Here is a 22,665-nt window from a genome sequence, read left to right on the forward strand (position 1 = left end):
TCGGATGTATATATTCTCCTTTCACATATACCATGAACAGTGCAATCAAATTCTCCACTTCAACTTCTTGATGACACATGGCAGATGTACTATTAAGCGAGGTCTATGATGTACTTCCATGGCCCCGTGTCTACTATTTCCGCTCTTTTCTACTCCAGCCAGTCTGAAATGTAGGATTCTTCAACCGTGGAAACGGATGAGCTTCCGTATTGAAGACAATCTCCGTAAGTGGAAGATACTCTTTCGGCGAGAATAGCAGATACAAGTATTTCAACGTCTCGGACTAAGAAGATATCAGTAAACGAAGCACAAATCAGAGGATAAAGAAGTTCATACCAGCCAAAAGCTTTCCATATTATCACTCTGTATAGGCGGATCCTTCGTAACATCACTCAATGATGTATACCCTTTACCCCCAACAACTTGTGCATGTCTTTGAAAAGCCTTGAATACCTTTAGCCCCCATTGTCTGTATATAGGGTCCTCCGTGACTCGAAACATCAAGAGCAGACTTTCAACCGTTTCCGGGCGCTGCAAGTTATGCGCGTCGGGAGGACTAATAAAGAAATCCTTCTTCCATTTCCTCACGTCATTACTGCTCCGAGGCCGTGACCTCAAACCAGCAAACGACATCAGATCAACTTGATCTGTCCTGAACCATGAGATCTCAGCTGAGAGACCTGAAGCAGTCACAGCGTACATCGCATAACAGGTTTTCATGAGCTCTCTAGCAAGTTCCATTTGTTTTTCTTTCTGTGCATTCCATGTAGGCAGCTTGCGTGCCTCTGCTTCTGTTCTTCCTTCGGTGACACCAATCGCTATGGACCCTGGTAGGAAACAAACCAGGTGATCCATCTTTGGTGTTAGAGTCGAACCAATGCCGAAAGGTAGCTCGGCGACAAACTGGAGATTCGAATGTTTGGTTGTGGTGATGAGGTGTTTCTGAATCCCCTTTAAAGCTTCCTCCCACATTTCACGGTAGATGGGTTCGTGACCGTATGTGTGTAGGTATTGTTTAATCAGATATTCTGCATAAAATCAGTTTCTCATCTTGTAAAAGACAATGGTTCGGTAAATACCATAATATGAATCTCCGCGACTACCAAGACGAATATTCTGATTTTGAAATTTCCCTGATTCGGGATCAATATGGATGGGCACTAGGCCATCTCGCACACGTTGATCATCTACAATCTTCATTATATGCTCTGCTTTGCGCCAGTAGACCTCATTCCCAGTTAACTCAGCCAAATACTTCATCTCCATCTGCAGGGTTGTCACTTCAGCAGTTGATGAAGCTCCATTATCCGCGATATTCACCACACCCTTGCGTTTTCCAATATTGACACTGGAATAAGGAATGCCCGATGGGGTCTCGTATGCGTTGAGCAGTCTGTCGGCTAAATCGATGGCTTGTTGCAAATAGACAAAATCTCGACGAGACGATACATGCGGAAACTGAATCGACAGATAATGCGCAGATAATAGTCCGCCTAGCATTCGAATTGTCGTCTCGAATGTATTCACTTCTTGGTCTTGATCATATGTTAAACCTCTGTTCAGCCATATCCGTGCATCGGATAGTTGGTCTGTTAGGTTCATGATCATTAATGTGTCTAAGCTGTCAACGATGATCCAGCCTAGTCCACTAGGACTCATTTGTGAGCCTGTTTTGGATATAGGGTGGAAGCGATCTTGTCCTGATGCAGTTGCTAGACTTAGCATTTCATCGTTCAGATGAGAATCAATCGGGTTCGATATTCAATTTAATGTTGAATGCTACTTAATCCACTTACCCCAGGCATATTCAGAATACGCGTCCCAACTCTCCACGAATGCATCTTTCACCTCTTCCCGAGCACCCTCCCAATACGAATCTCGATCAAGAGGTCGGAAGTAATCCAATGCCATGTCAATATCAAAATCGATATCAATGATGTCGGGCCGCAAGTATAAGCTTGTGGATAACGCCACAAGAGCGCTTAACGCCGATCGCAGAATCCAATGCCGACCCAGCCATTTCCGGGATCTTTGAATTGAGCTCAACTGCCGGGTCTGCTTTTCTTGTATAGGTTCTTCTGAAGACATATCTGTGTCCTGATCGGAGAGAAAGTCAATACTGATGAGAACCCCTGAAATAATGCGGGTCTAGCTAAAAAATTCGATGTGGCTGCGCGGGGGTGGAGCTTAGGGGCCATGTGTTTACTAGCGGCGCATCCTCTGACGACATTACTTCCAAGGCTGCATATGCATGACAAACTTGGAATATTGAAATGAGGCTGGTGCTCTCTCTATAACACTGGGTTCTTGAATCAGGATTCAAAATGAACTTTGGAAGTATCAGTCATCTCTACTGGAATACTCTGCTATCTACTAAACATTGAAATTTCGATTAAGGACTCATAAGACTCAAGTGCTTGAATTCATAAATCGGCTCTCCATTTGCTCGAACCTAGCTAAGCTACCTATAGAAAGAATTCTCAAGCTGGAAAGCAAGCAACAACGATAGCTTGGTGGCAAAATATCCTAAACGATGGTCCAGAAGAAATCGCCCAGAGCCAAAATGGACGTTAGAAAGGGTCATTAACAACAGGGGGTATGGGTAATGGTACAACATCAAATAAGAAAAGATACAGAAAAGGAAAGAGAGATCCAGAAGAAGCGAGGGAAAAGAAATCAAGGTGAAATCAGCAGGATCGAAGGAATGAGAACTAGTAAGGGGAGTTCACAATATCATTGCGACCAAGATGGCTGCTGAATCGGCCATTTCGAGCACGCATTGGTGTGATCGGGCCTGCAATACTCTCACGAGTGGGCTTCTGGAAGCTACGCTTGGCGACCATGTTGACCTCGTTGGGAAGGGCAACAATAACATTCTTATCAGAGCCGAAGCGGAAGTTATCGGCCATGACATCTTCACCGTAGCGCTTGATGGTGTATGGGTCCTTGCGGCCTGCCAAAAGCTTCTTCATGGACCAGGTGATGATGAATGGACCAGTGGCAGTAATGATAGAGGTTTCCTCCTTGTCAACTCCAGTGTTGAAGCGAGCGGTAGTAAAAGCGATCGGCTGCTTGGTCTCGTGCTGGAATTGAGCGACGTGTGCAGGCTGCAAGCCCAGACGACGCGGCTGTGGCTTCGAATCCTTGGCGAATGACTTCTCGAAGCCAAGCTTGCCCTCATTTTTGCCCTCCTTCTGCAAGGAGTCGATCAGAAGAAGATAAGTACGGCATGTAGCAAGCACCCAGCGTCCATCAGCCGAAACATCAAGACCGATGATCGGTTCACCAAGAGCAGGGATATGGGTCTTGGCGTTGATACCCAAGCGATCGAACATGCGAATATCACCCTTGTTGGATGCGACAGCGAGGTAGCCCTTTTCAGTAGTGGCCATTGCAGAGAAATCGTTTTTGCTGGCATATTGCTTGAGGTCGGAATCGACAAGCTTGGTACCAGCAAGACGGGGGTCAATACGGTACAGTGCATTCTTAGAGGCACCAACAAAGGTCTGAGCAGCAGTCATTTGGGCAAATTTCTGTGGCATACGTTAGTAACTAAGGATGCATGAACTTTTGAAGCTGGTACTCACATTCTCAGGAGCAAAGGTGTCGACAGTGATATCGTCATGGACCTTCCACTCATCGACAACCTTACCATACTCCAGATCCATACGGTAGAGAGAGTTGGGATCGTCGGTGTTCTGAAGAATCATATCCTGATCCTCAGCGTGCAGCATAACCTTCTTAGGACTAAACAGTTTACCGCCGGGGGTTTCCACCTTTGAGATAGTGGTTGAGAACTCAAGGTTGTTGTTGTCGGTATGCTTGAAGACACCAATCTTGGAGCCGCGAACCACAAATGAACGGTCATGCTTGTAACCCACAGCCAGCTGAGAGTTCACATTGCCATCCTCATCGCGGGTGACAACATCCTCCTCTTCTTCATCGCTGTCGTAGTGCTCACTGCGCTGGCCATCGTCCTGGTCTTCATCTTCCTCCTCCTCCTCTTCCTCCTCTTCTTCAGGCTTGTCATCCGCATCCTCCATGGTGAGATCCTGGAAAGCATCCAGAACATATTCACGATCGTTCTCCTTGACTTTGGTCCACTTCATTTCGTTGAGCTGTTCCCATAGAGCCTGCATCAACCCTTCTTGGAATCGCTCCTCCGAAGGTTGATCCTTGAATCGAAGCAACCATGAGTAGGCAGATCCATCCTCGGCGTAGTGGTTGAAGATAAACGAGAGATATTCAAAATTGAATACGGGGTTGATATCTCCCACAACAGCCTGTCCTAGCCATTCCTTCTCGGTACCAGTGATTTGAAGCCAGTATTGCCAGTTGCCAATTTCAGAAACTGATGCGATAACTTCAGAGTCCTGCAACACGAAAGTTCCTGTAGTGAAGTCGAAGAGATGAAGTTCAGCCTTCTCCGTTGAAAGGACCTCCTTGGCCTCAGGCTGGGCAGCTGAGACCGGTGCAGTTGTGGGTTCCTCGTCGGCACTAGCAGACTTCATCTTGCCCTTGGATTGCGCATATTGCACATCTTTCGCCATCTCGGCGGCGGTTTCTTCGGCGGTCAAAGACTGATTGCGGGAATGAGATGCGGGTGAGGCGATGGGACTCGCAGATGGGATAGGCTTCTCCTCCTGAAAAGAGAATTCTTGCAACTCCGCCTCGCTGGCCTTCTGGGCACTACGGCGGTATTTGCGCTCGTACTGACACTGTAGAGCAGCAAGCTCGAAAGTGCCAACCTTGTCCGCAGGAACCGAGGTATCGCAAATAAACTCAAAAAGGTCGCCCTCGTCGCCACTTAGGTCGTTCCAAGCAAGGATCTTAACACCTCCGTCGCGAACTTCAGAACGGAAATGCAGAGTCTGGTCTAGCAGGAAAACTTTCTCGTCTTTGTCTAAACCATCTGCTGCTTGCTCATCTTCGTCGTCCGCAAGCTCCTCTTCTCCTTCTTCGTACGCTCTTTGAATAACAAGCTGGTACTGAAACTCCTGGCCGGTACGTCGGATAGTGGCAGCCGCGTCCTTGAAGATGAGCTCTGAGTAGCCCTTGGGTGAATCGGGTCTCACTAGGTACAGCTGGCCCTGGGGGATTTCGATGATGGATTCTTTGGAAGTGTCACCGAAGATGAATTTGCTCACTATGAATTATTCTCTTATTAGTAAATCTTATCGAGCGTGGTGGCGAAATAGATCTGTGGCATGGAGGGGTTTAGCGGGGCACGCGTTGTTGCTTACCGTTGCGGAGCATAAACATGGTTAAGAGAGGCAGCTACCAAGCAACGGTTAGAAGCCTTAGGTATTGGTAGAGGAAGGAGAGTAAGGGGGAGGGAGTGAAATAAGGGAAGGAGATTGAAAGAAACGGCAGAATTAGCCGGAGAACCTTGGAAACAAAACGAGGCTTAACACAAGAAAGAAAAAAGGGAAAGATAAAGGGCCATCACCATAGAAATTATCTCCGTCATCGAACTGTGGCGTTCGTGGCTGTTGATTATGTCATATTTACGGCCTGGGTTATAAGGCATCACTTCAAGTTGATCGAACTAGTTAGTTAACTAATCCATATCCAAGGTTGAAGGTCCTACATACTACATATGTAGGTAAATGACTCAGAAGATTCGATTGATCTGGAAATCGCCTCCAGGGCTCATTTTCAGTTCAATCATCTCTCCTTCAAGTCAACTTCAAGTTGTTCCGAGTCCCTGACTCCGAATTCAAGTTACTACTATTCAGCAATATATGTTATCATGCGGGTCATCCATGGATCAAATACAATTTGAACTTGAAATTTTTTCAAACTTGAACCTGAATCCATGTTCAAGTTTCACTGAAGCACTGGCACTGAATAGCTTAGGCTTGAATTACCGGCAGTCAAATTCTCTTTGGAAACTTGAAGTATTCTTTGCCCTAGGCTTGTGGCAACAATCATCTACGTTGGCCCTGGAACGCAGTATGTACTATGTAACATTAATATTCAAAAATTGAACTATTTAATTCAGATCAGACATCACAAACTTGAACCCAGAGCAGCCAAAAATCCTATGCCTAGTAATCTTTGGTCCCTCCATGCTGACAGTATACCTAGGTCATTGCTTTAAGCCTGAGCAGCAAAGCCAAGCTTGGGACCACTGGCATCAAAAACAACGTACTGGCTCTTCAGGAAGATATCACCGAAGATAGAGAAACCAATACCACTATTAGACTGAATACCACCGATACATTGACTTCCACTGACAGCGGCGTAGTTGATCAAGCTGCCAGATACAGAAGCGGTATAGCTACCAATGGTAACCTCAAAGTCGGGCAAATCGGCAGAGCAATCAAAGACGTAACCACCCTGGCTGTCACTATAAGAGGCACCATCGACCTGGTCATAGTAGCTGCTGACAGTGGAGTCATCAAGAAGCAACAGGGTGGTGCCAGTGTCAGCGATGCCAGAGAAACCATCACCAGTAGTACTGCCGACACTCCAGCCATCCACAGAAAAACCCCAGTAGCCCTCGGAGTCATAGACATCGGTGTAGGTCAGGGAGCCGGTGTACTTGGACGAATCGGTGAAACCGAAGTCGAAAACACCAGGCTCGCCGTGCTTCAGGGCAACGCCAAAGAGAGGCTCAGCCAGTTGGGATTGGGCATTGGAGAACCAGGTGTCCTGGGCCTTGGGCTGGACGGTGTTAATAGAGTTGAAGCCCAAACCGAGAAGGCCATCGCTGCTATCCTGGACAAACTCGGAGCTAATGGTCTCCGCAGCTTCGACAGCCTGACTGGTAACAGTGATGCCACCAACAGTGACGGAGTCTGTGTAGACATTGCCGCTGGCGGAGCTACCGTCACCGTAGGAAATATCCCACGAGTAGCCTGACAGCTCAGTCCCACTCTTGCTAGGATTGTAGACGGCATGGCCTGACTGATCGGATTTTGAAAGCTCCGTAGAGAAGACCCAACTGAGTAAATTAGCATCCGGGCTTACGAGGTATGGGATTAGAAGCATGAAGAGATCTTACAGATCAGAAGAACCGGTATCGAAGTCCAGCTGAAGTGTAGTGCCTCCGATGTTAACAGGAGTCAGATACTCCTCGTCATCAGTGGTGGGAGTGTTCGTAGCGACACCGCTAGCGACAGCAGCAGCAGCCTGAACATGAGAAGGTACTGTGGCACCGTACTTAGAAAGTGCCTTGGCATACTGAGCAGCAAAGTTGGTGGTCTTGGTAGCAGGACGAGCAACTTGCTTGATAGAGTATTTGCCAGAGACAGTAGGGGCAGCAGAGGCAATTGATGCCAGGCCCGCGAGTGCTGGGACGACCTTGCTGATGACAACCATTTTGGTAGGTTAAATGATAGGATAGAAACGATGATACTGAATGCAATGCCGAGGATACAGAAGCATGGCGATGAAGGCCTCTTTATAGTTTTCTTTGTATCTCGATAGCTTCACCTTCTCTGTTTCTATTCTCTCGAGAACCGAGACAGCCAATGGCATCAGATCGGACCTCTATCACACGATTCATGGCGATGTAACTCTCATGGAGCAAGTTCTCCATTTGCTGCAGAATCAGAACTCTAAAACTCACCATAATCACGGAGTCCATCGGGCTCACTGGCGCTGAGTTGTATCCGCTAAGCAGGCCTGGCGGAGAGAGGGCCAAAAGAAGCTTAGTCCAAGACATGAAAGAGTATCATGCCCTGATACCCCGGTGGCGCAATATCAGGGACCGCACTAAGACTTTAGATCCATTTTGGAAGTGCTTAGACATAATTAGCGCAGTTTGTGCGCCACCAGTAAAGCCTCCTATTCACACTTTGAACATCTTAAACCACTTATCTCGAGCTGGATGGCACAAATTCGAGTCGCAGACGGAGATGTCCGTAAGATTGATAGCTTGAATCATATGAGGAAGCCGAGAAAAAGCTTGGAAGAAGCTTAATGGAGTCGGCATTGGTTTCTCGAATGATTCACAAAGAAATAGAGCAGCCTTGTGGGCGGATAGGAGAAACATTGCACATAGGGTCATCATTGGACAAAGCCTGTATCGGAAGAGCCCGCATCGACAAGATCGACATGCCAATTTCCTCTGTAGCCATTCACATCCCGATTCTCGGATGGACTACTCCATGTTGGTGGTGATAATGACACCTTCACGTTCATGTCTGACGATGCAGATCATAGAGGAAAGAGACGGAGTATCAACCCGCCCGACGGAACTCCGTCTCCATTAAGATAGCCTCATATATCCGGCTGGTCCCTGCATGACTCTAACTTCAAGTCATCTAGTCAGGGTCTCAGGAGAGAAGTGCCCGAGTCTATGTTCATTGTTCAGGTGAGCGAGGTTGATGAAATGATCCACATTTGATGCGACCCTTATAAGCCACCCCCGCTCTTATCATCCAACTAGTTTTCTAGATCCAGACGAACAGGTTATTCAGGGATAGATTAGCGGGTTAGTTCTCCATTTCACATATTATTTCAGGTGATAAGATTTCATAGGCTCGGGTTTTGACCGTTCATCGTTACGAACTTGAAATGAAGGATTCCTCCCCGTGAGGCTGCAGATCATGCCCCTTTATACTACTTAGCGCGTGTGATCGGGCAACCAGGATTCGAGTTCTTCATCCTCTTCCATCTTAATCCGAATAATCTTGCTGACTTAGATGGAATTGCAGATCTGGATGGGGCGATGCATGAAACTACCCGAATTCTTTGATATTCGCCCTTTCTAGATTTCATTTTCTATTCGGCTAGGGCGCGAATCCCAGGGCAGCCATGATCTAAACATCTATACGGAGTGCTACTAATAACTTGAAAGTATCGAGACACGGAGTACCCCATGAGCCTATACTAGGTTTGGGAATTCTAGTAGCTAGTACTAGTACCTTGGGACAGCTATTGGGTAATAAACTTGTGTTTGAATGTTATTTCCAAATTTCACTTTTGAGGACATACTGTACATGTTTTACGTCCAATATAGAAGCTTCCAAAATTTGAAGCTTAAGAGTTCTCCTCAGCTTCATCACCTCCTGCAGCCTCAACAGCAGCGAGTTGATCCTCTTCAGCTCCAGCATCATCTTCATCTTCATCTCCATATTCTTCCTCGACATCGGCTCCAGCCTCGTCGGACTTGACCTTCAACTTTCCTCCCCTTTCGTTGAGGCAAGACCTTCAAGAATGCCTCGCCCCAATCACCCAATTCCAACCACTGAAGCATAATTTCAATCACGTGGTTGGTAGTCAATATAGAGCGAGAAGCCATCTGGATATAATCGCCAATAGGAAGCTTAGCAGTCTTGACACCCTTGGCCAACGCGCTGTTGTAGCAGACTGCTTTGTGTCGATTCTTATCCACAAGACCACCAATAATATAAGTATTGTATGGCTTGAGCTCCGTCAATGTGTTCTCACTGTCACTGCTGAGGTAAATGATCTCCCCACCTTCAGGCTTGGCATCACCCATCTCAGCAAACGGACCAACAAGCTTCCCACCACGGGGTGAAGCCATATGCTTCTTCGCGATCTCAGCCGCCTCCATGAAATCCTCCGGGATAATCTTAATCCCCTTCCAGTTCACATATGGGGCAAGGATAGTATCAAATCGCTCCTTGAGCAACTTATTGAACGAGCTGAACATCATATTACCCCGCCAAGCAGCGCGGTTGTTGTCCGAGTATGAGCGTGTCAATTGCGAGGCCAGAGAGATTCGTTCGCGATCATGCATGAGTTCATCGTAGCCGCAATCAATGACAATTGTAAATGGAATGAGCGTCGATCGCTTCCGCTTGGACTTCATGGATACGTAGTCTTGCTTAAGCTTCTTCAAAGCCTCTTCGTCACCGGTTGCCCGAGCTTCCTCGAATTTCGCATTTCGGCGATCGCGTTTCTCGGCGGCCTTTTGCCTTCGCAGCACTCTGCGGTTGTCGCGATCCTCTTCCCATTTCTCTCGTTTGCGAATCTTCTTCAGTTGGTTTTTGGACATTTTCGGGGCGCCTTCCTCTGCGCCTTCGGTAGGGGCAGCTGTAGAAGCAGTCACATCATTGGTCGTATTAGTTTGGAGTTCCGAGGTAGCTTTGTCTGCTTCAATCGAAGATACAGCTGCGTTCTGGGGTTCATCGGTTGGAGCCACAGCACCGGTCATGGCGGTCATGGCGGGACCGAGCTCTGAATGAGTAGCATCCTCCGCCCCATCGTGACCGAGCTTCGGTAATTTTCTAGGTCGTTCGTCGCTATCCATTGTGGTGTAGATGGAGAAACGATTCAAGTTAAAAGAGATAGAAGATGTGGGCTGTCAATTGTAGATCACCGAAAAGCGGATAAAAAAGCCCATCGCCAACCCCCCCAACCAATGATAATGCTCCCAGCCCTCATTACTATTATTAACTCACGTGACTACCGTCACTCGATCAACTTCTCCGTTTCTCGACTTCACTTTAGACAGTGAACCCCAATACCCCCCCCACACTCTCGCCATAATGCCTCAGGATATGCCCCCAACGGGGGGGCTACGCCCAAGTCCAGTACAAGGTTAGCAATTGACGCATATTCAACCCCGATGCCGCTCCTGCCGAACGATTCCATATCCGCCCTTCCAGTCCCTTGGGTTAAGCAACTGCTAACGCTGTATGTGAATTATAGCGTAACCTCCCTGCTCGTGGCTTCAAGCCTTGGGTTTACATGGTTGGAATGCACGCGATCATGGCCTACGGTTTCTACAGATACTTCGGCGGAGTCCGTGAGCAACGGTATGTTTCGAGCTGCAAGCTCCGCTCCCTTCCTTTCGACGAATTCAAGCATTATGCCACAATTCACGAACCTGTCACAAATTTGTCTCGTACGGTGCACATGAATGTAAATAAATTGAGACTAATATGTCTTCTGTGCTATAGTGAGCTTTCTCGCGAGAAGATGTGGGCCCGTTTGTACCTCACTCCCCTCCTCCAGGCCGAGGAGGACCGTGACCAGGTCCGTCGCTACTACGCCGACAAGGAGCGCGCCAACCAGCTCCTCGGTAGCGATGAGAAGGTTTACAACTCTGATCGGTATGTTCGACCTGGTTTACATGTGCCCTCCCAGACTTCATATATCATGGGAATTGCGGAGACTGGATCATCCAATCCGCATTCATCGTTACCTCGTCAATCGTCATTTACTAACTGTCGTTCTTACAGCTTCATCCGCCCTACTTTCGCCTATACCCCTGGTCAACTGACCCAATAAATTCACCCACTATGGCTTTGACTTGATTCCTACGTTTTGATTCTCGTCGGGATGCGGTGATTGAATTGAGTTCCTGCTTCTGTCTACAGGGATTGGAGTTGGATTTCTGGGTGATGCGGTCCTGATCAGAGAACCTACGTCCTTTGCAGATGGGTCTCGAGGTGATCGGGAAAAATACTGTAGATATACATTTTCTGAGATGGTTCTAGTTTGGTTTGCAATATCATTTCTTATGCGTTCGAATGCGGCAAGATCTTTTTTGAATGGTTATAAACGTAGTCGTTTCAGTACTCGTGTTTTTTGGACACTCTGTGGGCAGTTCATATAAGCCCTGTAATTGATAGTCACCCATTGAGTAAGCTAAATCTTGCACATGTGGGTTTCCCTGAAGCGTTCTCTCACATGCAGCGGAGAAAGACCTAGTGGAATTTGCATGCACTATTGGTATTTGAACACTATTATTTATTCAATGCTTCATCTGGTATGACGTGTTAGAGCGTGTTGGTATTGTTTTGTAGCCATCTATTGATATGAAGAGGCCCGTCTATAAAAATGTACTTAAAGTTAAAGCGCCACCACCGGGGTAGTCCATTAGATCGCAAGCGAATAAAGCAAAGGCGCAGAAAAGCTTGAAAATGCGCGCTCGTGATGTAGGGTGCTGGAACATCCTGTAACATAGAAAGAGAAACATGCAATGTAAAATATCCCGTCCGGGCCTCGTTCGACGGGTGGATAGCGAAATTAGAGCAATATTGGCTGTTGTCCACCACAACGCATGATAACATGCGGCGAACAGCTTTTGATGGGTTGGAGTGGTATATGAAGGTCAATGTTGCCTTGCGAACTGGAAGCCTGGAGTGAGGCATGGCTCGGGATGCTATATTGCATGGAGCTGAGGCTGACCCAATAAGTGAAGATGGGTTATAAATGGCGTAGACATATCGAAGATGTAATCGCGAAACCTCGCATGAGAAAGAAGGTGAAAAGGCAAATTGAAGTAAGAAGAAAGGAAGACGGAGTCGAGGTGCTTCACAGCAAGCCTAACCAAACATGTCGGCTACACCAGACAAATCGGGCCCATCGTTGATGTCAACGCGAGGATTCGACTGCTGAGCCTCCATGTCGTTGTTGGTCATGTACCGTTCTTGAAGCGCGGAACGAATCTTACGGCGCTCCTCACGAGATCCAAGGATCTTTCCTTGTTCAGCGATGCTGACACCACGAAGAGATTCCAGTAGTTCAAGCACCAATGCACGTTGTTGGCGAGGAGAGCCGCAGCGGTGCAATTGGGCCTCTGTTTGTGAAACCTTCTCTTCGGTGATTCCCGGTAATGTAAGGAAGATTGATCTTGGAGTCACAGTGGCCGGCCCGTACAAAACCCAGATCGATGCGATCAGTTGTGCCAGGTCTTTCTGCATGTCCACAAAATATGGTTCGTGAACTGAGGTGATGCATGCCTTAAGGACATCCGTGCAAATAAATTCACGGATAGTCTGGATGGTCGGGCTGTCTGCTGGAGTCGCAAAATCAGGCAGAATGGATCGAACGACGCGAGTGATGATACTACAGCATCGAGTGTCTCGCATGCGCAAGGCATGAGTACAGAACAGCATGATCGGCTCAAAGATTTCCGCTGAAGAGATGACAAAAAATCGAATAGATTCGGAAAGATCTGGCGTACGAGGAGCAGCAGTTGGATCGTTCTCTGCTCGATCAGGGTCTAGGAATGTGAATGTGTTACTTCGAATGTGTGAAAGTTTTGTTTTGGGAATCAAAGATTTCGTACCTCCACGCTGGGGATCAAACAAACTAGCCACCATGATCACAGCCGAATAGGTTAATTGGCGAAGAACACTTTCAGATTTCATCTCATCTGTGAGATCTCCATCGGCAAGACCATTCTTCCTTTGCTCGATAATCTCCCACTCCGTCGTAATTTTTCGGTCGAGGCTTCTAAAGAGTGTTGAAAGCATAGGCGGGAGGAATTGGCTTCGGTACTGAACCGGGCAGTCATCAATAAGACAGCGGGAAATATTCAGCAAAACTGAGTACTGATGAGACGAGAGATGCTCTGCATCCTTGAACAGTGCTTCAGAAAGAGGCCCAGGTAGTTCAGGGTAGCCATAGAACTGATCACGCATCCTGCTCATACTGAACAGCATGGAGTAGCAAGATTCGCGAACAGCTCGAATTTTTCCACGAACAGAGGAAGCGAATCCTTCCATTGTTGCCTTGGATGCGGTAATTCTGGCATAGAAGTCGTCGCGGCTCCCGGTGGAGATACCAGCTTGCCAAAATCGATCTGTCAGAATGCGCTCAACTACAGCTCGCATTTCGTTGCTTACTGCCCAATTTGCGGGATTGTGGAAGGCATGGGCGTGAGTAAGCAATGGAAGGAGAGTCCGCAGGATCTGTGGCACAAGGTCATGCCACATATCACAAGCCACTGCGTATGCCGGGGCAGACTTCTTCAGCTTCTCTGTGGACACAGCCAGCATTGTCTTTGTACCTCTCAAAGGTAACATCTGAAACTTTCTGGTCATTTCCTCTTGAACAACCTTACCCTCGTTATCTAGAAGAGCAATTGACCAATCGGAAAGCTTGTGTGCCTGTTTATTCTGCATATAAGACCCAACGTTTTCGAGTCCAAGCATTGAGCAGAAACCTTCAAACGATGAGCTCATACGACAAAACTCCTCTTCCTGCCAGGCCTCTCGGATAGGCTCAAGGAAGGAAGCCAGCCTAGTGTGACGAACATTAGGATCAATGTTGTTGGCCCGCTGCATGATGATCAGCAAGATAGAAGTCAGTTCCATCCGAAGCTTGTCATCGACGCGGTTGGCCAAGGTGATCTCTCTGATCTTGGGTTCAAGCAAGTCGTAAAAAGTAGAGAAGTAGTCCGCATAGCGATATGCCAGGCGGCGCAGCTCATGACTGGCGAGCCCGTGCAGTTCCTTGACGGCTTCGGAATATGCAGGGAATTCAGGGTGATCTTGGAGTCGTGTCATGAGAATGTGCTCTAAAACTTTCAAAGCGAAGGCAGGATTATTGTCCAGGGCCCTGGAAGAGATATCAACAACCAACTTGATGACTCGTTGCTTCATCACTGGGTCCTCGTAAGATCTCTGCATCAACTTGGCTGCCCAGGTCTCCACGACGTATTCCAAATTGCTTCGTTCTTGTTCATCTTTTTGTGGTGTCTTCCCGTGGGAATCAACCCACTTGTGATAACCCTTGATGACAGCCTCTACTACAGCAAATTGGGCATCGGCACGCATGAGAGGAATTGAGGATTTGTTAAATGATTGCATACTGAAAGGCTCAACGCCTTCGTAGAGGCTATCCAGGTTGCCATCAACCCGGGTCAGAATCTCGCTGACCGCTTCCTGTGGTCTTTTCAATGTAATAGACTCGATTATGGATGAGCAGTAACGGCGGTAGTTCCCAACAAAGGCATGGCGCTCGGGGATCGTATCAATGTCCTCGACAAGGAATTGTACAGTAGGGTTTTCAGATTCGGTGGGAAGAGACTCCCAACGAATCAATCTCTGGGTACAGATAGTTAAGAGATTTGGGGTTTGCGCAACGACAAATTCCATGCTGCTGATTTTGTTGATTGTCAGAAGCCTGGACCACAAATGCAGTACGGGAATTGACACTGTCAAACTCTCGTGTTGCATTATGGTCACCATGAAGTTGAAAAATGTTGGAAGATCCAAGCGATGCATGGTATCTCTTAGCAGTCGATCGTCCTCCAGGCAGCCTGCAACATAAGAGACCATCTGCTCATACTGTTAGCTACGTGAAAAAAAAGTATAAGCTTCAAAAGATTTACAGCATACCTCAGAGAGCTTCTTCGAAAGCAGATACTTAGGTTCATCAATATCATTGGGGCCTACGATGGACCACTGGTACAAACTTTGAAGAGTGTGGAGATATTCAGGCTCAAACAGAAGGCAAACAAGAGCTTGCGATTCTTCATTTCCCATGTTGCTCCTGCCGTAGAGGGCATGTAATGCTTCAATTGCGGCCTGAAAAAAAAGCATATGATTAGTATATATTTCACTTTTTTTCTGTTTCCTCTCCGGGAGGCTTGACTGGAGTATTTTTCTTACCAGAAGAACTTGTTCATCTTGGCAAGTCAATGATCTGAAGATAGTGGAGACAACTTGTGACGCCACAACTGCCTTGTATATAGACCAGGCCAATGCAGAACGCAAGCTTGTGAGAGCTTTGACCGCAGCATCGCGAGCCTGTGAAGAGCTGGACGCGTTCTGGACACAATTGTCCAAGAACTCACAGATTCGAACGAGCCAACCCTCTTGTCCACAACGTTTGATTGTGCTAGTATTTTTGTCTGGGTTGACCTGTTCGACGATTGCAACAGGGGTGAAGATCTCCACCAATGCTCGGTTAAGCTCGGATCCACGAAGGGAAGACACGGTATCTTCGCGGAAGAAGACATCCTCCGATAAAGTTTCCAAGATTGCGAGGACCAGCTCGTTGTGCACCAAGGATGCGCCCCAGAACTTCATCAGTGCCTCATCCATATCCACCCAATCCAAACCCCAGCTCTTCTTCGCAGCCTCCGCCCATAGCTGAGGGATTTTGTTGCGGAAATAGCTTGGATCTTCGGGTCTAATGTTCTCGGCAAGTTGAAGGATCATGGAGCGCACGTTTGCAGATTCGTCGGTGTTGGAGAAGGACAGGTGACGGAGGACGTGATCTAGGAGAGTTAAACCAAAGTACCGCACCACATAGGCATGATCAGGGCGAGAGGCAAGTAGGAAGCCATTGCGGGCAGCCGCGTCGCTATCCTTTAAGGATTCCACGAAGGAAAGAGCCTCTTTGCGAAGTTCATTTGAAGATGAAGGGCTGTGGATGGCTTCAAGAGCACGAATTATATCGACCATGCCAGCCTCGGAGAGCTCTTCGGCAGCCATATTGTCGTCGTTACGCCGGGTGGTCAACGCGATATTTTGGGTTCGGACGTAGGTGGGATTGCAGGATTGTAAATCAAGCGAGAGAAGATTTGGCGTGGTAGCAGTAGTGACTGAATGGATATCTCTTTGTTCCCTTTTTTTCTAAGCCGATTAAGATTGTCTATGTTAACTTCATGGATTGAGTAAGGGCGATTGTTGGTATGGCCGTTGACCAGGTCCGTGGAGGATTGATTAGCAGTCGGACACAGCAGCAACGGCCATTCGAAGAAGAATATGTATGAGAAGAAAAAGAGGTGGTGAAGGGTAAGTTTGAGAGAGAAAAGTGAGGAAGTTGGTGAGCGTGACTCCAGGTGATGCGGGAAGGAAGCCGGAAGTTTGGGAAATACTAGTTACCGGGCTGAGAATTTTACCAAACAAACCGCCCATGTTAAGTAGACACACCGCTCCACCAAGCATTGGATTATCACCAGTTATGAAACCACCTACCCGAAACCATAGATTCGGTGGAGAGTCATTGGTCTAATATTTTGTTTATTTTGTCCAATTTTTGCATCTTACTATTCAAGTTCAAGTTTAACATTTTTCAATTCGTGTTGATGCCCCTCAATCGTCACCGGTTGTTTATCTTATCTTGCACGCGATCTGTATATCATGATGTTACTTAGCGCGGCTACAACTAGTACCAGTGGCATATCTATAGTAGTGGCTCAACTTGTTCAATGCAGGCTCAGGGATTTTAAGTTACTAGTACTACTACTGGTAAAGGCCATTGGACATCTGGAAGTCCCCTAAACATTACTACTACATGGCACATGTGTAGGATTAGTGGCTGCTTTTTGATTGGAATGATTTAGTTCTTCCATTATGGTACTAGCTACTGCTTGATAAGGTCTTAACATTAAACGCATATCGGTTCCAAGGTTTCAACCTGAGATCAATTGATTGGTACATATCAAATGTATACTCAAGTGCTACTAGGTACTAGTAGTGTTTACTAGATAGTAGTAGCATACCCACACCTGGGCATTGATGTATACCTGGGTACTAGCCGCGGAGCACTTGATGTGTTTTAGGGTATACTACAGAGGATCATTATGGTACATACATACATACATTATTTTGACCAACTTGAATTGATAGAATTCAAATTGATCCGAGTCATACTACTATATGTTGATACATGGGAGTACTAGTAGCGGTCATATGTGCAAGCACTTCAGACTCGCAGTAGATGAAAAATTCCGAGATTCAATTCTCTCTACATTCAAATGTTAATGTGAAATATTTTTTTGGTTGTTTACTAGTAGTAAAATTTGAAGATGGAGAATATCTCAAAAACTGCAAGCTGCGTTGCAAAATTTGGGGGACATACTACACATATATTTCAAGTGCTTCCAAGGTTGATAAATAATATGCATATACTTCAGTGCTTCCAAGGTTGATAAATAATATGTAATAAATAATGATACTATTTTATAATTCATTGAGAATGAGACCTCCGAGTCGGCCTAAGAGAGAAAGATACTGGAAAATGGGGGTGGGGGGGGGGGGGGGGGGGTAAAAAAAAAAAAACTAATAATGGGAGATTATCTAGAAAACAAAATTGGAGGTCAAATCATAGTGTTGTAGTAAATTTTTAGCAGACTGGACTATCTAATTTTTTTGTGCACAGAAAAAAAAAAGCCTCCTGATTTTTAGAGAAGGAGCATTATAGGAATATTTGAAAAAGCATCCAAATATAAGAAAATAATACATAGAAACCATCAAAACCATGAGCGTTTGACATCTAATTCATGAAGTATATCATAGTAAATTTTGGTGGGGCAAACATTCTGGGTGTTTGGGGGGGAATTTTTTAGGCGCGAGAGGGAAAAAAGTAGAGCCGTCTATCGTGCTCGTATCAATAGAAATCCCGGGGACCGGCCCCGCGCCAGCCTATTTCGCGGCGCGGCTCCTCCAACACAACATGATCTCCCCCGCTTTCTCCATCTTCAACGAAGATGTCTACCAAGGCGGCGGTAAAGCAGATTCGAGGAGCTATTGATGGGAAGGACTTTGTCCTTGCTGTCGAAAAGGCGCAAGCTCTCCTGATCAAGGATCCCGACAATTATGTTGCGTATGTGGAGAAAATGACCCACCTCTAAGAAACAGATCCATGAGAGCTGACAGCTTTTTTTTTGAATAGAAATCTCTATCTCGGCGTCGCAACAGACCGCCTGAACAAGCTTGAAGAGTCGGAAGCTGCATATCTCGCCGCGACTCGCATAAAGCCCACTGAACGTACTCCTTGGCAAGGGTTGATCGTTCTGTACGAGAAACAAGGCAATCAAAAGCTTGATGCATATCACACAGCTGTCTTATCATATGGCCAAACTCTGGCAGACAGGTATGTATCCCATCGTAGTATTTGTCAAGAGCTCCCTTGAAACGGAGGCTAACATACCGAAGCGATGAACTCGAACGTTGCCAAGACCTGGTGAACAAATACACTGAGTTTGCTCGAAACAATGGCTCCAAGAGCCAGCTTAAGCATGCCCTTGAACTTCAACTACCATCATCTCCCCTTTACAGCTTCCTTGAAGGACGGCTGCCTCACCCATCACACACCTATCTCCGCATAATCGAAATCACCGAGGCCGAAGAAAAAGCATTCATCAATCGTGAAATTGGCGAGCGCAGAACTCGACTAGGAGCCCGGCTCGGCCAAGTCACATCCGAGGTCAAGAGAGAAGCCTTTGCGAGAAGCGAACTGGAGGCACTGTATCAAGGCCTCATTGACTGGACCACCGATGATAGCGTCCGTCGACAGTATGAAGAGAAAATACTTCAGCGCTTGTGTGACGAGCTGGAAGTTCTTCCAAAGAAGTCCAAGAATCCGAAGAGAAAACAAATCATCCGCGCAGCAGAGGACATGGTTATCATTAAGCACCCTTTCGAGCTGGCATGGGAAATCGCAATGGAATGGAAGGACACCGAAGACTACGCAGAGTTCGACGTTGGCGTTTTGCGCGAATTCATCGAGTTCTTCCCTGAAAATGGTCTTTCCAAGGTTCTGGATGGCTTTTTGTCAACCGATCTCTCTCCATTTCCCCAACAAGAGGATGATAAAGAACAGCAAACCAGTGGTGATGCAGACAACAAACCCGAAGAAGAAAGCCGCATGACGATGGCAGAGCGCCTGATTCCCATGATCAATGGCGCTCAACTTGCCAGCACCTCGATTCTTGCGCACCGCTTAATGGCTGATGTTTATCACTCTATGGAAGAGTATGAGAGCGCCGCGGAGATGTCTAAGAAGGGCAAGTCCAACATTGATGAGCTTGTTAAATCTACCGGTCTCACTTTGACCAACGCGACTGATGCTGTCGACATAACATATGCCCAGTGTCTGATCTTCCACCAATCCCCTCGACACCATCCAGAAGCCAAGCAGATTTTTGAAAGAATTCTCCAACGAAAGCCAAAATCCACAAGCTGTCTCTTGGGTATCGGGCTGATCTTGAAAGTGGATGAAGATTATTCCAGCGCAATCGACTTCCTGCAGCGGGCCTTGGAACGAGACGACTCGAATCTTATGATCCGTGGCGAGCTTGCATGGTGCAAAGCATTGAACGGCGATCTTGAGGCGGGTCTCAATGGCCTCCAAGATACTCTCGAGCTTCTGAAGCAACAGAAGACTGAAGCCAAAGCCACCAAGGCCGAGCTTCTCTACCGCACTGGATATTGCCAATGGGAAATAGACCCGTCCCCCGCCGCCAGAAAAGATCGGAGCCGGGCCTACGCCAGCTTCCTTGCCTCTATCACAACGAACTTTGATTATGCGCCAGCGTACACGAGTCTCGGCTTCTATTATGCAGATTACAAGAAGGACAAGAATCGAGCTCGTCAGTGCTTTCAGAGAGCGTTCGAATTGTCACCTTCGGAAATCGAAGCAGCGAAGCGTCTGTCGCAAGTATTTGCTGATAAGAAAGACTGGGACTATGTTCAACTGATCGCGCAGCGGGCTGTCGACTCGGGTAGAGCTAAACCTGCCCCTGGAGCAAAGCGCAAAGGCCATAGCTGGCCATACGCGGCTCTGGGAACAGCTCACATCAACAAACAGGAATATCCAGAGAGCATTGGTCATTTCCAAACTGCTTTGCGAATTTCGCCGGATGACTACAATTCCTGGGTTGGGCTAGCCGAGGGGTATCACCATTCTGGCCGACACATCGCCGCAATCAATGCTCTTGAGCATGCTCTGGGGCTGGAGGAGTCCCTTTCCAGCAGCGAAAAAGAGAATATTTGGTTTGCTAGACACATGTTGGCAAATGTGAAACGTGAGCTTCGCGAGTATGATGCCGCGATTGAAATCTACGAGGATCTTCTGAAGCAGCGCCCTGATGACGCCGGAAATAAAATCGCTTTACTTCAGACACTGACAGAGAGCTCATGGAAGAATTTGCACACGGGTCTGTTCAATGACGCAGCAGAGCTTGCCGTCAAAGCCATCAATGTGGCCCAGCTGCTCGTGGATACTCGCAGCGAGATCTTCAATCTCTGGAAGCTTGTTGGCGATGCTTGTTCACTTTTCTCTTACATTAAGAGAAAAGCGGATAAGGTATCTGTCGCAGCTTGCAAGAAGCTGATCACTACCGGACTTGACCCCGCAGCACTGGAGATCGTGACTGATGTTGATGAAATCGGCCAGATTTGGCTCGATTCTATCGACAGTGAAGATGCGGCTTCACCGGAATTCTGTATCCATCTGTCGCTTCTGGCTTTCAAGCGGGCGGTTCACGTTGCTGTCAATGACAAGCATGCACTGGCCGTTGCCTGGTACAATCTTGGCTGGGCTGAATATCATGCATACCGGAACGTGCGAGAGCACGGTTCGGGCAATATTCAGCCCCGCCAGAAGTATCTCATGGCGGCGGTCGGATGCTTCAAGAAGGCAATCGAGTCAGAGGCGGGCAATGCCGAGTTCTGGAATTCACTCGGCGTGGTTACGGCAAGCCTGAGCCCTAAAGTCTCGCAGCACTCGCTTGTCAGAAGCTTGCATTTGAATGAGCGGAACGCGCAGACCTGGACCAACCTCGGCGCACTTTACCTTCTCAACGGTGACGCTGAACTGGCGAACATGGCTTTCACTCGGGCTCAGTCTAGTGACCCGCAGTTTGCACAGGCTTGGGTCGGACAAGCCGCAGTTGCTCTCAGTTTCGACACTGCTAGTGAGGCACGGGGTCTCTTCGAACACGCCTTTGATCTCTCCCGCTCATCGGAGACAGTTCCCAAGCGCCATTACGCGTTATCTCTGTTCGATCACCTCCTCTCCGAATCCTCCTCTTCGAATGAAGTTGCCGAGCTCATTCGACCCTTCTTCGCTCTTCACCAACTCGTCATTCAGGACCCATCAGACATGTCATTTGTGCATCTTTCGGCTCTGGTGGCAGAGAGAATGGGTGAAACTGCCGATGCCCAGGCGAGCTTAGAGAGTGTGTGCTCTGGTATGGAAGCCGAGTACGAAAATTCCGAGTCTGTCACTTCACTCCTCAAGTATGCCCAAGCCAACGCCGACTCCGCTCGTGTTCTTCTAGCATGCCATGAGTATGAGCAAGCTGCGGAAGCGGCCCAAACTGCACTCTCCCTAGCAGATGATGAGGAAGCTGAAAAGTGTGACCCCGACGCTTACGCCAAACTTCGTCTTTCAGCACATCTGACAGCTGGTCTCGCATATTACTTCACAAAGTCAATGGATGAAGCCATAGACATGTTTGGCGCTGCTCTTCACGAAGCCGACAATGATCCAGATGTGGTTTGCCTTCTTGCTCAGGTTCTTTGGGCTAAGGGTGGCGAGGAGGAAAGATCACTTGCTCGCAAAACGCTTGTCGATTGCACTCATGAAAACTCTGACCACGTCGGTGCGGCTACTCTCCTCGGTGCGATTGCTATTCTGGATGGCGACAACGAATTAATCAAAACTGCCGAGTCTAACCTCAAGACTCTGCTTGTTCGCGACGAAATTGACCTCCAGGACCGCACCAAGTTACTCAAGCTTCTCGGTACGATTTCCACTCTGGGATTAAGTGAGGATATTGAACTGCCCGAAGACATGCGCAGAATCAAGGAGGCGACCGCAGCCATCATGTTGTCTCCTGGCCAACCGCAGGGTTGGACCGAGCTCTCCAACGGCTCGAAGTCCGGATACCCAGCGGAGATGGCCATCGATCGAGCTTTGCGCAGTGTGCCCCCGCACGGAAACCTGGAAGCTACCGATCTGAGCCAGGCATATGCCCAGAGCGGCAATGCTGGCGATGCTCTCAGGTCGATCATGGTCGCACCGTGGCGACCTGAGGGTTGGGGTGCGTTGAAATCGGTGGTGTGAGTCGGTGGTGCGACCACCGACTCAGTGTATGATTAGTGGAGAAAAAAAACCCCCCAAAAAAACTCCAAAAAATATTATTTTCTATTAATTCTGAAACGGTCTATCTTGTTATCACGTAGAGCATTCCAGGGTTCATAATTTGGCAAT

At 47.6% G+C, this 22,665-nt stretch overlaps 7 protein-coding genes across 7 annotated transcripts; 2 read left to right on the plus strand and 5 right to left on the minus strand.

Annotated features, from left to right (window-relative positions):
* Nucleotides 1–133: 133 nt before the first annotated feature.
* Nucleotides 134–2,088, minus strand: N7483_007227 (glycoside hydrolase family 47 protein; the record flags this gene model as incomplete). The annotated part of the gene is made up of 4 exons (XM_057090664.1): nucleotides 134–283; nucleotides 337–1,028; nucleotides 1,080–1,700; nucleotides 1,797–2,088. The coding sequence occupies 4 exons, from the start codon at nucleotides 2,086–2,088 to the stop codon at nucleotides 134–136; spliced, it is 1,755 nt and encodes a 584-aa protein (XP_056945405.1).
* Nucleotides 2,089–2,711: 623 nt separating this feature from the next.
* Nucleotides 2,712–5,262, minus strand: N7483_007228 (uncharacterized protein; the record flags this gene model as incomplete). The annotated part of the gene is made up of 3 exons (XM_057090665.1): nucleotides 2,712–3,533; nucleotides 3,588–5,146; nucleotides 5,244–5,262. 3 exons carry the CDS (start codon nucleotides 5,260–5,262, stop codon nucleotides 2,712–2,714), a joined length of 2,400 nt encoding a protein of 799 aa, XP_056945406.1.
* Nucleotides 5,263–6,099: 837 nt separating this feature from the next.
* Nucleotides 6,100–7,326, minus strand: N7483_007229 (pepsin-like aspartic protease; the record flags this gene model as incomplete). The annotated part of the gene is made up of 2 exons (XM_057090666.1): nucleotides 6,100–6,949; nucleotides 7,010–7,326. The coding sequence occupies 2 exons, from the start codon at nucleotides 7,324–7,326 to the stop codon at nucleotides 6,100–6,102; spliced, it is 1,167 nt and encodes a 388-aa protein (XP_056945407.1).
* A 1,665-nt stretch (nucleotides 7,327–8,991) lies between these two features.
* trm10 (tRNA (guanine(9)-N(1))-methyltransferase) lies at nucleotides 8,992–10,228 on the minus strand (the record flags this gene model as incomplete). The annotated part of the gene is given in 2 exon segments (XM_057090667.1): nucleotides 8,992–9,120; nucleotides 9,134–10,228. The coding sequence occupies 2 exon segments, from the start codon at nucleotides 10,226–10,228 to the stop codon at nucleotides 8,992–8,994; spliced, it is 1,224 nt and encodes a 407-aa protein (XP_056945408.1).
* Nucleotides 10,229–10,466: 238 nt separating this feature from the next.
* N7483_007231 (putative NADH-ubiquinone oxidoreductase subunit GRIM-19) lies at nucleotides 10,467–11,211 on the plus strand (the record flags this gene model as incomplete). Its single annotated transcript, XM_057090668.1, has 4 exons — nucleotides 10,467–10,511; nucleotides 10,630–10,736; nucleotides 10,881–11,033; nucleotides 11,163–11,211. 4 exons carry the CDS (start codon nucleotides 10,467–10,469, stop codon nucleotides 11,209–11,211), a joined length of 354 nt encoding a protein of 117 aa, XP_056945409.1.
* A 1,040-nt stretch (nucleotides 11,212–12,251) lies between these two features.
* Nucleotides 12,252–16,154, minus strand: N7483_007232 (karyopherin MSN5; the record flags this gene model as incomplete). Its single annotated transcript, XM_057090669.1, has 3 exons — nucleotides 12,252–14,993; nucleotides 15,054–15,242; nucleotides 15,327–16,154. 3 exons carry the CDS (start codon nucleotides 16,152–16,154, stop codon nucleotides 12,252–12,254), a joined length of 3,759 nt encoding a protein of 1,252 aa, XP_056945410.1.
* A 2,000-nt stretch (nucleotides 16,155–18,154) lies between these two features.
* N7483_007233 (SKI complex subunit tetratricopeptide repeat protein SKI3) lies at nucleotides 18,155–22,518 on the plus strand (the record flags this gene model as incomplete). The annotated part of the gene is made up of 3 exons (XM_057090670.1): nucleotides 18,155–18,270; nucleotides 18,340–18,540; nucleotides 18,603–22,518. The coding sequence occupies 3 exons, from the start codon at nucleotides 18,155–18,157 to the stop codon at nucleotides 22,516–22,518; spliced, it is 4,233 nt and encodes a 1,410-aa protein (XP_056945411.1).
* Nucleotides 22,519–22,665: the final 147 nt, after the last annotated feature.

This window comes from Penicillium malachiteum (assembly GCF_028827825.1).
Source record: "Penicillium malachiteum strain IBT 17515 chromosome Unknown utg000003l:1.0-4950554.0:1.0-4952489.0, whole genome shotgun sequence".
NCBI lineage: Eukaryota > Fungi > Ascomycota > Eurotiomycetes > Eurotiales > Aspergillaceae > Penicillium > Penicillium malachiteum.